General features: G+C 52.1%; 1 protein-coding gene across 1 annotated transcript; it reads right to left on the bottom strand.

Moving 5' to 3' along the window:
• Positions 1-697: 697 nt before the first annotated feature.
• Positions 698-13,233, bottom strand: Mrpl37 (mitochondrial ribosomal protein L37). The gene is made up of 7 exons (XM_028888158.2): positions 12,819-13,233; positions 10,336-10,519; positions 10,129-10,244; positions 7,148-7,333; positions 5,702-5,859; positions 2,244-2,447; positions 698-921 (listed from the first exon to the last, which is right to left on the bottom strand). The coding sequence occupies exons 1-7, from the start codon at positions 13,162-13,164 to the stop codon at positions 844-846; spliced, it is 1,272 nt and encodes a 423-aa protein (XP_028743991.1). The 5' UTR covers positions 13,165-13,233; the 3' UTR covers positions 698-843.
• Between the last annotated feature and the right edge of the window lie 38 nt (positions 13,234-13,271).

The following is a 13,271-nucleotide window of genomic DNA, read 5'->3' on the forward strand; positions in this document are numbered from 1 at the left end:
AGACAGACAAAACATGAGTATACATTAAAAGGAAAATTTTCCATAAGAACTTAGCACACATTTGTAGTACCTGCCATGAGGCAGGCAAGACAGACTCAAGGCTAGAATCTTCAAAATTAGAAAGGGGGGCAGGGATGTGGCTCAGTGGTACAGTACCTTTCATAGGTTCAATACCCAGTACTGAAAGAAAACAAAACAAAAAACGCCGGGCGTTGGTGGCGCACGCCTTTAATCCCAGCACTCGGGAGGCAGAGCCAGGCGGATCTCTGTGAGTTCGAGGCCAGCCTGGGCTACCAAGTGAGCTCCAGGAAAGGCGCAAAGCTGCACAGAGAAACCCTGTCTCGAAAAACCAAAAAAAAAAAAAACAGAAAACAAGAAGGGGCCGGGTGAGGTGGCACAGGCCTGAACCCCAGTGCTCCATGCTAAGGCCAGAGGATGGCAACGGCAAGGCAAGGCTAGGTACACAGCAATGCCCTGTCTGAAAAACAAAGTGTGTGTGTGGGGGGGGGCAAAACTCCAAGGGAAAGGACGTTAGCTTCAGGGTTCAGATGAGGAAACCCGAACCCAGGCACGGCTCCTGAGTCCAAAGCACAGCCGCTCCAGGGCCTGTCCCTGGAAGAGGGAAAGAGGCCCAAGGAGGCACATGGCATGGCCTCCACACAGTACCTCAGGCAACCGCACACCAGCACAGGCACAGTGCAGTACAAAGACTCTTTATTGCCAGCAAGACCACCAGACCGAGGAGTAGGAGGCTTGCCCAAGCCCAGGCCCAGGCCCAGGCCCCACCTTCCTAGGATGCAAGCTCTTCAGAGGCAGGAAGGTGGGGTGTCAGGCCGCACAAGTTCACACAGCACCATGCAAGTACAGAGCTAAAAACTTCCTGAATGTCTCTGGCTGGAAATCAACAGGCCCAACAGATTCCTGGAAAGAACACAGACCATTAGGATCCTGCTACCAGGTTTCACGACACACGAGACAGGTCACTCTTCTGTGACTTGTCAATGCCCGGCGAATCGCTATTTTTCTCCCACATCACCTTTCTGTGACCAAGGACATCGAGGAGCTGGTACTGTAGATATGCTGAGGGTTTCTGGCACCCGTCACCTTCCTAAGGCTCTTAATCCAACCCCCAGCAAGTGACAAGAGCTCCTCATTCTAGACAGATCTGCAGGCCCCTGCTCTCGCTGTGTTTGGCTTGTGCTCACTGCTGGAGGCCCAGGAGGGATGCAGATCTGGCCCCTATCCTCAAGAAACTCCAATCAGGTGTTTAAATACTGACAAGAAGAGGTGACAGACCTCAATACAGAAGCAATACCAAGAGACTAAGGGTCTCTGTGTGTGTGTGACTACCTCACTGACTTTCACACGTGAAGGGCAAGCAGAGCCAGCCGGGAAGAAGAGGAGGAGGAGGAGGTTTGAAGAGGGCAGACAGTAGTAGCACAGGGGCACACAGGGCAGGAAGAGCCAAGGCAAGATCAGCGCCCAAGCCCATGGGGGTGGGGTGCAGAGGCGGGAAATGGAACTGACCAACAGGCCTGCCACAGCATTCATACTCTAGGAGAAAGAGCCTGAAGACAGGAGGGAGCCTCACTAACATGTGACTGACGGGGGTGGCTGGGGACTGCAGGAGACAAGGAGGCTGAGGCCAGTGAAGGGTCCAGACTCACACAGCATTTCAGGAAGAAACTCTGACAGGCTGAAGACGTCACCACAGAACTGACTCAAATTTAAAGGCCACTCAACTCCACTGAGCCGGTCTGCACACGGCCTGTGTGGAAAATGGTGGGTCCCGGACCCCACAGCACCTGTGTCCTGCCCTCGCATCCCCAGAGTGCTTCTTGCTGCATCCTAGCCTGAGGGGTTTAATGTCCTCACTGCCACTGCACAGACAGCAGGCTGGACATCAGCTGAGCCCCACGGGCAGCAGGGACAGGTCACAGGAGGAGATCCCTATGGCTGACAGTGACTCCAGTGCTCCCAAGCCTGCCTTCAGGCAGGCTTAGCGCTAACCACCAGGCAGCAACGTGACTGTGCCGTAACAGGGTCCACCAAGGCACTGATGCTGGTGGGGGGTGGACACAGGGACAGTCGGTCTCCCACAGCAGGAACTGAAGAGAAGGGCAGGCAGATGTGGGTGTTCGGTTCCCAGAGCCCCTCCGGCCAGAGAGGCCCAACCAAGGCTCCCTCTGGATGGACAAGTCAAGGCCTGCCGTGACCACCAGGCTTGAGGAAGCTGGACTTACCACCACCACCTTCTTCTTGATGACCGGGCGACACCAGAAGTGCCGGTAAAGGAGCTGGTCTGAGTCTACCCACACCAGATTCTTGATGCCCTCACTGGAGGCCAGGTCTGTGGTGTTCAGCTGCAACACGAGGAACTGGAAGACGCGGCCATCAGTGCCCACGCTCTGCACCACCACTGGCTGCTCCAAGACCTTGGCGGCACTCTAGGACAGTGGACAGGTAAACAGACTGTGCGGAGGGCACAAACAGACGTTCCAGGCAGCCCGGTCCCACCTTTAAAACAGCCACTTGCCTCCTTTCTGACTTCTCCTCAGGGCAGGTAAGGCAGGATGAGGAGGAGTTCCACAGTCCACAGCCAGCCTCCCCCCAACCCAGCCCAGGCAGGCCTCCCTTCACCCAGCCGGGCCTCCTCCAACCCAGCCGGGCCTCCTCCAACCCAGCCGGGCCTCTCCTCAGCCAGCCAGGCCTCCTCCAACCCAGCCGGGCCTCCCTTCACCCAGGCAGGCCTCCCTTCACCCAGCCAGGCCTCCCTTCACCCAGCCGGGCCTCCCTTCACCCAGCCAGGCCTCCTCCACCCAGGCAGGCCTCCCTTCACCCAGCCGGGCCTCCCTTCACCCAGCCAGGCCTCCTCCAACCCAGCCGGGCCTCTCCTCAGCCAGTCTGGCCTTCTCTGCCTCCAGGCCTCAGAAACCTGCTCCTCACCTCCAGTACTAACTCCCACTGCTGACTGGCAATCACTGGGCACGCCCTGAAGTTCAGGCGAGTCAGAGGTTAATGGAGGGAATCCCTCAACCCTCTGCCTTCCCCAGTAAGACAACAGTGAGGTCAGCTATCAAAGGCTGACCTGGAAGCTTATGATTAGAGCTGTCATTCAGTCTTCACTCCAGCTGACAAGATGAGGAGAAAGACTCAATACGGGAAACCGACTTGTCTGCAGTCTCAGGGGCAGACTGGACATGCTGTCACATCTGCCCTGCTCTTGAAGGCCTGCCATCACTGGGTACTCCCGGAAGCTGACTGTCTACATTTCAGTCAGTGGCCTTTCATTTGCTTACTGCAAGCTTTAGTGTGTCACAGTCCTGGAAGGTGTTCTCCAGGCATGTCACAGCCAGGGCCTGGACTGATCTCACAGTAATAGTAATGACACCCAGGAGAGTTACGGGAGCTTACCCACGTCCAGGCACCCTGCCTGTTTTTCATAGATTCCTGCTTCATAGGCAAAGCTAAGGTTTGGAGAAGTTTGTTCAGGCCACCCTGAGGCGTGAGCTCCATCAGGTAAGACCGCTGTCCAGGCTACACCTGGTGCCCCAGTGTGTCTGACAGCAGGGCCTCTTTCATTCTTAAGTGAGTCTGTTTGTTTGTTGTTATTATTTCTGTTTTGTTCTAAGACAGCGTTTCCCTGTGTGGTCCTGGCTGTCCTCGAACTCAGAGATCTGCCTGTCTCCGCCTCCCAAGTGCTGGGTTTAAAGACGTGCACCAAACCACCCGGCTCTTAAGTGTTCTTGTTTGGGTAACTCTATGGCCTGCCTTCGCATACTTTGTAATAATCCAGACTACTACTGGCCAAAGAGCCCACAGTCCAGCCACAAAAAACAGGGCACCCCTGATGCAAAAAATGCTGCTGCCTTGCCTGCCCAGGGCTCACCTGACTTTAGGACTAGCTAATGGAAGTCCCAAGTGTGGGCCCCTCCAGGGCTGTTGGTCTTAGAAATACCTGTTCTTAGATGCATGAGAAATAAATAAAGAGAAGCACCTGTAAGTGGTAGCTGAGATTCAGTATTGACTCTTATCTCCCTCTACAGATCAATAAAACCGCAGGTAGTACATAAATTTCTCAGCAATTTTCCCTTTCACACGGAGGCTCGCCCCATAACTGCTCACCTTCACAGCCCCAGGAATAATTTGCACCTGGAGAAGGTGGAGGAGGCGGCCTCTCCTGTCTAACTGGGTGGCAACTAGCCAGCACTGCTACCCAGGTCCTTCTGGCAACAGCTGGCAGAGCACACTGAGCCTGTGGCCCTGGGTCATGGCATGTGGCTGCTCTGCTCCCTTCCTCTGCCCAAACTGGGGGCAGCACATCCTTTTGAAGCCGTAGGAATCACAGACCAACCTCTGCGTTCCCACTCATTAGCTGTGGGATGGTGGGTGATTTACCGCATCTTACAGAGTTCAAGATGTATACAGTGAAGGAACAGGACTGAAGCCAGCTGCCCGCTACCTGCCCATTAAGACGTTGAGAAGGCCACATGAAGACGCCAGTTGCTAATCTCTCTGGTTCTATTTCTTACCATGCTGGGGCTGGAACCTGGGGATTTACACATGCTCGGAAGGTGGTCGACCACTCTGATCTATATTCCCAGCCCACTCCAGGTTCTCAGCTCTATGATCAGAAACATAAAGTAGCCTTCCTGAGCCTGTCTCTTCCTCTATAGAGTGAGGCTAACGGCACCTGCTATACAGGCTGTTCCGAAGAGCAAACCATGTGAGTAGTTCTCCAACTCTAGTGCCGAGTTTCCAAACTCAAGCTTGCACCAGCCTTAGCCGGAGGGCTCAGCTGCTGACTGCTGGGCCCCACTCAGGACTTCCCACTCAGTGGGTCTCTGAGGTACATGTTCATCAAGCTCCTCACCGATAAGGTCCTATTGCTCCTCCAGGACTGTGTTTTGAGAACCACTGACGTCAGCAGTTTGTTAACATGTGAGATGTGTCAGGTGCTCAATGCAGGAGTTCCTTCCACTCCTCACTCACGCTGCCAGCCAAACCCAACCTGCCAGTACCTACACCAGGCAGGGTGGATGAAAATCCTAACTCCCTCACTCCCAGGACTGTGGGCCTCGGGTTCTAATTGAGACCTGGGAGAACAACAGGAGCTCTCAGAAATATGCCCCATGTTCCCACTCCTACCCCCAACCAGGCCTTTTCCTCATCTTCGAGACAGCTCTCTGTGACAACCACTCAGTCTCCATCTACACCATCTAGGTCTTGGGACTTCCTCTTAGTGTTGAGGGCCACTACCAAGTGGCATCATGTATCCCTGTAGGCCACCCTGAACTGAGAGAGCACTGCCTGGCCTCACTTCCTGAGCTTCCTGATGGTGCCATGTGCTCTAGCTCTGACCCCGAGAGCAGACTGGGGTGTGGAGCCCAGAGAAGCATAGGCTCCTGAGGAGGGTGCGCCCTGTTCCCTCGTCTCTCCACACTGCCTGTGAGAACTGCAGGGTGAAGTGATTAGTTCCCTGAGAGCCGGGCATCCTGGAGAGTGGGGCTCTAACTGACACCGAGGACTGCTGTGTCTGGACCCCCAGGAGAGGTCAGCTGGTTGCTACCAGTCAAGCAGAACTGCATTTTCCTGAGACTCCTCAGGAAACTCAAGTCAGTCCCCACTCCATTCTTCCTGGGAGTAGTCTTTACAGTAGGAGGCCAAGCCCCAGAAAGCAGTTCTATGCTCACACACATACCCCATAGAGGAGCCTAGCCTGAGCCAGGGCATTCGCAAAAGCAAACAGGAGCATTTTGGCTCTTAGCTGTTCCGGAAGAAAGCGGTGTGGCCGTAAATTGGCCTTTTCTAGGACATACAAGGTGTGGGGATGGGGGTAAGGATAGCCCTCCTGGAATCCTGCAAGAGAAGAGACGAGGAGTGAGGAGACACAGACTGACTGGCCTGCCACAGAGCCTCAGAGAGTGCTCCTGACCATGGCTAGGGCAGGTACTAAAGACTCCAAGGAGACATTAGTACATAATCACGCTCATAGATCTACGGATGGCTACTGAGGAGCTGAGACAGAAGCCAGAGGTGCCCTGTAAAACCCACTTGGCTCATCACAGAAAACGCTTGCCAACCTGTAGCAGGTGCCTCCTACACACACTCTAACTCCATCCAAGTGCCCAGATGACAGTGAGACTACACCATGGATAACTAAAAGCTGTGGCCGTACTGAAGATGGCAGACGTCCGTACTCTACGATTAGTAACGAACGACTTGCCTCGCACTTAACTACTTCAGCTTAGCACCTGTTCGCTTCACACATGACACTGTCATGTCATGAACATTTCTGAGTGGCTATGAATAAATCTCTGGTGGGCGGGGTGCTTCTAGAATAAGTGCCTGGAATCAGTGAATGTGGGCAAAGGAAGGAGAAAGAGACTGAGGACATGGGCTCTGGAAAACCAGGAGAAGAGTGCTAACAGAGAGATGGGGCTTTCCTGCATGCCTTGGTCCTCTAGGCTGCTCCATGCAGCACAGGGACACCCAGCAAACATTCACACTAAGCTCTCGACAGGAAGCAGGGAGAGCCCACACTGCCTGTGAGATGCCCCCAGTTTAGAGGGGAACCAGACAGGAAAATCATTCCCATCCCAGCACAGAGACGTGTCAAGATCCAGGGTGACTCAGGGGCTGTGGGAAGATAAATGAAAAGTTCCTGATTGAGACGGAGAGTTCAGCATTTCTGGGGGGAAGTGATTCCTAACATGAATGGCAGAAGATTCAGACTTAGGAAGCATGGGCTGCCACACAAATTCCAGAAGATAACGCATCTGTGGTGCCAAGCACCCAGAACTATTAGTATATCCTTTCCCTTAAAAAATTAAATAGGGCTGGAGAGATGGCTCAGAGGTTAAGAGCACTGGCTACTCTTTCAGAGGACCCAGGTTCAATTTTTAGCACCCACATGGCAGCTCACAACTGTGATTCCACTTCCAGGGGATCTGAAACCTTCAGACCAATGCACATAAAATTAAATAAACTATTTAAAAAGGTCAGCTGGGGCTGAAGAATTGACTGCGGTTAATAAATAACTAGAACCACTAATGTGACACTCTTGTTTAAAAAAACCTCACTAACTAAATGAAAACGCATGTCCTCATCTCTGTCCTGCCTAAAATCCGAAGGCTCTGCTCCTTACCCGTGTCATCTTTCACGTCATAAACATGGCTCTCCTGAAGATCAATGGTAGGAGAGATGGGATAGAAGGTTTCCAGAACGTGACTTTCGGTAGCTTCCACTTCCTCTCTGGAGGCAATGGTGGGCAGAGGGTCCTTGGCTCTCAGGATGGTACCACTGGTATCTCGGACCTGTAGGAGCAGAGACTCTAACACGGGGAAAGATGATTAGTCTAACCTGGTCTTTTTACAGCCCTCAAAGTGTGAGGCCTTCATCCCCCCAAGCCTCAAGTCCAAGTCCACTACAGGTTTTCTAGATGACTTGCTGCTCACAGAACACACAAACAGCATTAGAACATTAACCCTGAGCCTGAAAGGGTGAGGAACTAGAACATTCTTCTCCCTGGGTGCTCTCCTGACAAACCCCGAGGCTACTGACTCCTGAGCATCCTTTATCTTTGCAAGCACCAGCTCCAAACCAGGAACCCAACAACAGAGCAGGATTAATGACCCTTTGCTCTGGAGGAGCCCTCAGGAAGCAAGTGCTGCTGAGGAAGGCATGAGCCACATGCAGACAAAGCCCTCTGAAAAGCCCCCCTCCCCCCTGGGGGGGGGGCACCTCTGCAAGGAAGCAAAACCTTAAAATTGGGCAGCAGAGGAAGCACTTGGGAGACAGAGACAGGTAGATTTCAGTGAGTTCAAGGCCAGTCAGGGCTCCACAGTGAGCCTGCCTCAAAAACAACAACAAAGGTTATCTGAAGAAGGAGAGTGGGTCTCTCTTACTGGGATCAGCTAATTCTTCATCGAGAGGGCTGTACTGTGCATGTAAGTGTTGAGCAGCAGCCCTGGCCTCTGGCCACTAGAATTCCATCTCCATCCCCACTCACGCCATCTAAGTCATGACCATTAACACTGTCTTCAGATACTGCCCAACACCCCACTATCTCCAGGTAGGAGTCTGTCAGGCACTGAAAATGAGAACTAGCATGCAAGAGCATAGAGGAACAAACCAGGGGGACTGGGACATGCCACTGGAGGGCAAGAGACATGGCGAGAGAAGTCCTGTGAGCAGGGGAAGGAGGGGGATTTTCAGACCCAGGCAAAGGGCCGGATTCCTCTTAAAACAGAGTGAGAAAAGCCAGAGAGAACAGAGCACCTCGGTAAGCTGGCCGGGCGTGTATTCTACATGGGGATGGAGGTGGTCAAAGGAGACACACTCTCAGGGAACCAACCAGGGAGCCTGTTGTGAAAACATGGAAATAGTGTCTGCATTGTTCCCATGGAAAGCCACATGCCGCCTGACAAAATGTGTTTACAAAGACTGTTGTCAGCATCCTGAGTGCCTCTGAGTGGCACCACCCCCTGCAGGTGCCTGGGTTTCAGAGACAGTAAAATCTCAGTGTGAAGGTAATGGATGAGGACTGTTGTAAGATCAGAAATTGGTTTGGTCAACGGCACTGCCATTTAATTAGCAGGCAGCGTCCCAAGATATGTAAAAAATGGACGCTACATCTGCAGATGGATAACTTCTGCAGTAATTGCATCTCAAGATTAGTTTCCTAAGGCATTTCCTGTTTCCTCACACAAATGTGCCTAGACCTCTCCTAACCTTGGGTTTTAGATTCTCCCCGCAGATCACTCTAGTGTGGTTTCTAATTCAATTCCCTCCACATCCCTCCTCCAGTGACAGCTCAAAATGGGGCAGTTTAATTAGAGGTAATACTTGACAACGGGCCAACAAGTACTCTCCATTAATGAGGTGCACTAATTTCCTTAGTGGTGCCATTACCTCTGCCAGGCTGACTCCTTGCCAGAAGTCTATATGCAAAGGGGGGAGATGGGGAAACCTGATCACACAGACAGCCCAAGTCCCAAGTGTGCCACAGCTGGTCCCCTCGCCCCACAATGCCATCACTCAGAACACCTGGAGTCCCAAGTGTGCCACAGCTGGTTCCCTCACCCCACAATGCCATCACTCAGAACACCTGGAGTTCCAAGTGTGCCACAGCTGGTCCCCTCGCCCCACAATGCCATCACTCAGAACACCTGGAGTCCCAAGTGTGCCACAGCTGGTTCCCTCACCCCACAATGCCATCACTCAGAACACCTGGAGTTCCAAGTGTGCCACAGCTGGTCCCCTCGCCCCACAATGCCATCACTCAGAACACCTGGAGTTCCAAGTGTGCCACAGCTGGTCCCCTCGCCCCACAATGCCATCACTCAGAACACCTGGAGTCCCAAGAGTGCCACAGCTGGTTCCCTCGCACCACAATGCCATCACTCAGAACACCTGAAGTCCCAAGTGTGCCACAGCTGGTTCCCTCGCGCCACAATGCCACCACTCTGAACACCTGGGCCGACACTCCTGTCTGAAGCACCAGCATACACTGCCCAGCGCACACAGCACAGGCAAAGGCAGACAGGTGGGAAAGCTGGATACCAAAAGCTGTAAGTGACCAAGTCAGGGATGTGGGAAAGAAGCCCCAGAACAGGGTTAAGACCAGGGCGAGGTGGACAGCCCGTGATAAATGACAGCCCTGGGTTTCAAACAAGGGAACACATAAGAAAGAAAGAACCCCTCCGGCAGCTTTGCTAACATGGCTGTGGAAGGGTGCAGGTGTATGGAAAGGGAGAGAAAGCTGCTGAGGTGGTGAGGGTCGAGATCACTGTGCTGTATTAGTTCCTTGTCTGCGGCATTTAAACCCTCCCAAGCACACTGTGGGCACTCAACAGATATGGTCCGCTGTCAATAGTTAAATGAAGTCTCAGAAGCAATTCAAAACAGAAACGAGAAGCTGGGCACAGCAGTGCAGACTAGAGGATCCCAGGTCTGAGGCTAGCCTTGTGGAGTGAGACCCCATAAAGGGTGTGTCTGAACCCAAACAGTATGCAGCAGGAGCAGGATCGGAGGGATGGGATCTGGGGGTGGGGCTGAGAGCAGCAGAGAGATTAAACAAACAAAACCAAAACCCAGCAAGGCCTTCTGGTATGTAGGATGACTAACCTCGATTCCAGGTGGTGGCTACGGAGTAGTTTTGGGCAGACATCCGCCTGGCCAGAGAAGGGTGCTTGAGAATCTGGGACTTACACAGCTGTAGGAGGCTGTTCACAATGACTGGGCTTGGGGGAAAAAATGATATGTGAAGACTTAAAGCAATATGTAACTCCACACTCCTCAGTTGAAAATCTATCTTATTTGGGGCAAACTCACCAGTAGGTCTCTCTCTTGGGGATGTCCTCAGTGGAGTGCCAGAGACGGGCATGAGAGATGATATCCAGAACACGTCCTTCTTGGTTCTCTATCTGATTTCTTGGATCGTCAACAAGACTTAGCACTTTCTTGGGCAGGCCTTCTATTAACTTGGTCTTAGTTAGCCAGAGAGCCTGCTTCATGCCTTTGGGACAATCATCACAAAACAAACAAAAAGAGAGAGAGAGAGAAGACAGTTCAGGAAGAGATGCTCATGCTGACTGGGTAGGACCATGGAGAAAAGGCCACCTCAAGAGAGGGCTGGGTTTGTTTTGAGACATCTAAGGAACAAACCCAAAAGAAAAGAGCGGATCAAGAGCACGACTTCAGGATGACGATCTACCTCAAGGTGGTGAGAACTGACTATGGGACTGAATACCTGCCATGGGAGGGGTTCAAACAACGCTCAAGACTGCTGAGACTCCTGCTGACTCCCTACTGGCAGACGAATCAAAGCCGTGAGACTAGTTCAGTGGACCAACCCTTCACTTAAAGTCCCTTCTGGTAACCCACATCCTAGCCTTGACTAGAAAAACTCCCATGCATACCAAACTTATCTCATATTAGGTCTGAGTCCCCCACAGCAACTCAATTCTGCCATTGGGCAATAATTTACATGTGCACATGGCTGTATTCCAGTAAAACTGTACTCATAAAAACAGAGAGCTGCTAAGTTAGCTGACCCCAGCTCTGTGATATGTACTGATAGCAACCTCAGAGCCAAGTTTTATGGTCCTCTAGCACATAGACAAATCTGTAGTCTTTAGAGCTGCCATTTACTGAACGTCACATCTGTGGAATGAACTTCTCTATAAGTTAGATGGGATTTTATGTCATGAAAGGAGAAACCTGGACAAGATTGAGGGGTTTGCTTCAAGTCACTTATCTTTAAGGTGACAAAGTAGGAGAACATGAGCCTGTCTACCCTAAAGTCCACAATCTCTCCATAACCCACATCTGCTTCTCAGGCCCATATTTTGCAAGGCTTTGTTGTAATTTTATAAGACCTCTCTATGACTTTTGAAAGTATAGGACAGAAGATACATTTTCAGACTAGTTTAATGAGCACAATCTTAACTTCTAAAACACATTCACTTGGCATCCACTACCAGGGTCACTCAAAGGGGTCATGTCGCGTGAGACCCTTCACAGCACCTTCTGAGTCCACTGAAAGTGGTTAACAGCTAGAAAAATCAGCTTGCAGGTATAGGAGTGGGCATTTTAGGAGGCTGGCCTATGGCTATCAGTTTTTCCAAACTTATGATAGATTCTGTTAGCCCCCAAGCCCTGCTAGAACTCTTTTTTTCCTAGCTATCCTTTGGAAAATACTGCCCCCACATACCTCAATTGCTTTTGCTTTTAGGATCTGCCCTATGCTCATCCTGATCTGGGTGAAGATGGAAGTTTGAAGAATAAAGAAAAGTGCTCTTAATAATCAATCTCAAAAATAATTCCTGACGATACTGAGAAGCAGACTGCTTTTGGCTCAAGACATTTTGATCTGTTCTTAAGAGTGACAGGCCTCTAAGTGGGTAGACTTTTGGGTGCAAATCCCTTTCCTTGAAAACACATCCCAGACTTTTAACAAAAGACATTGACCTGGGAAACTAGTGTGGGAGACTTGGCTTCACTATTGAAAGGGAAAGTATCAGCTCGGGACCCCCAAGACAAAGTTCTCAGCACAAAGGAGATTTATTTGCTTTGTGCAAATAAAGGGCAAGGAATAAGAGACAAAGACAGGAGATAGAGGACAAGGGAGAAAGGAAAGGGATGAAGGAGAAGGGAGCAGGGGAAGGGAACAAGGAAAAGGGGAAGAGGTATTTGTCCCCGAGAAGGACAAAGGACTGCCTCTGGATAGAGAGGAGACAGATGTGGCCCATAGGAAAATGGCAGCTTATAAAGGTAAAGAAGGAAACCCCGTGTTAGGATGTGGTGTTTAATTTAAGTGGACAGTTAACTAGGTGAGCCAAGGGGGTGGGCTTTTGATTGCTGGGCTTTAATACTGTGTTAGCTGGACCTTGGTAGTCAGCCTCAGGAGGAGGAAGGGGCCAAATAAGGGAATAGACCTTGGTGGCTAGCTTTAGGAATGTAATCTAATGGTTTTTAGCAAGGCAGAGGGATTGAGAGAGAAGGGCAAGGCCTGCCAGAGCCATGCTTGCTAGGCCCAGGCTGGCTAGAGTTCCTTCAACTATCACCTCTCCACGAATGATTTGCTAAAATCACTTCCTCTCTGTTACAGTTGGCGAGCCTAGAAAAGAGGAGATAATCCTGGAAACACTCAAATTCTCCATTGCCCCCTCTCCCAACACTGCCCTTTACATCCCACGTGATCCTGAGAACTCTTAGAAGACGGATGTCACTCCTCGGTTTCTTGACTCTCCCCTGGGTCGGGGTTACTGCTGAACAGAGAACAGGGTCTCCTCCCGTTGGTCCTGTGGCCTCACCCTCAAGGAGTCGGCAGCGCTGGTGGAATATGTAGCAGGGCTGGTCCTTGTACAGAGGCTGCTCGGGGATCGGGGGCGACCGGTGGAACCGTGGATCATTCCAGCCGCGCTCCCACCGCGGGAAGATCGGCCGAGCCAGCCCCGGGACGAAGTGCATCTTCCCCTCGTAGGTTATGGGCTCCAGACCCGGGATCTCGTACACCCTGTCCAGGGGGCGAGGCTCGGGCTTCCGCGTGGAGCGCACGCCCCACTCGTACGCCCCGCGTCTCGGGGCCCCGCAGCCCCCGAGGCCGAGCCTCCCAGAGCCAGGAAGCGCCCGCAAAGCGGGCCCGGACGCCAACGCCATACCGACCCAGTCTCCACCAGACCTCTACCTGGACGCCGCCATCTTTTCCCGTGCAGGGGATGCCGGGAGCGAAAGGGGCCGGGCGCAAAGTCGCATTTTGCGAATGA

The sequence above is a fragment of the Peromyscus leucopus genome, chromosome 2, assembly GCF_004664715.2.
Source record: "Peromyscus leucopus breed LL Stock chromosome 2, UCI_PerLeu_2.1, whole genome shotgun sequence".
Classification (NCBI taxonomy): Eukaryota; Metazoa; Chordata; class Mammalia; order Rodentia; family Cricetidae; genus Peromyscus; species Peromyscus leucopus.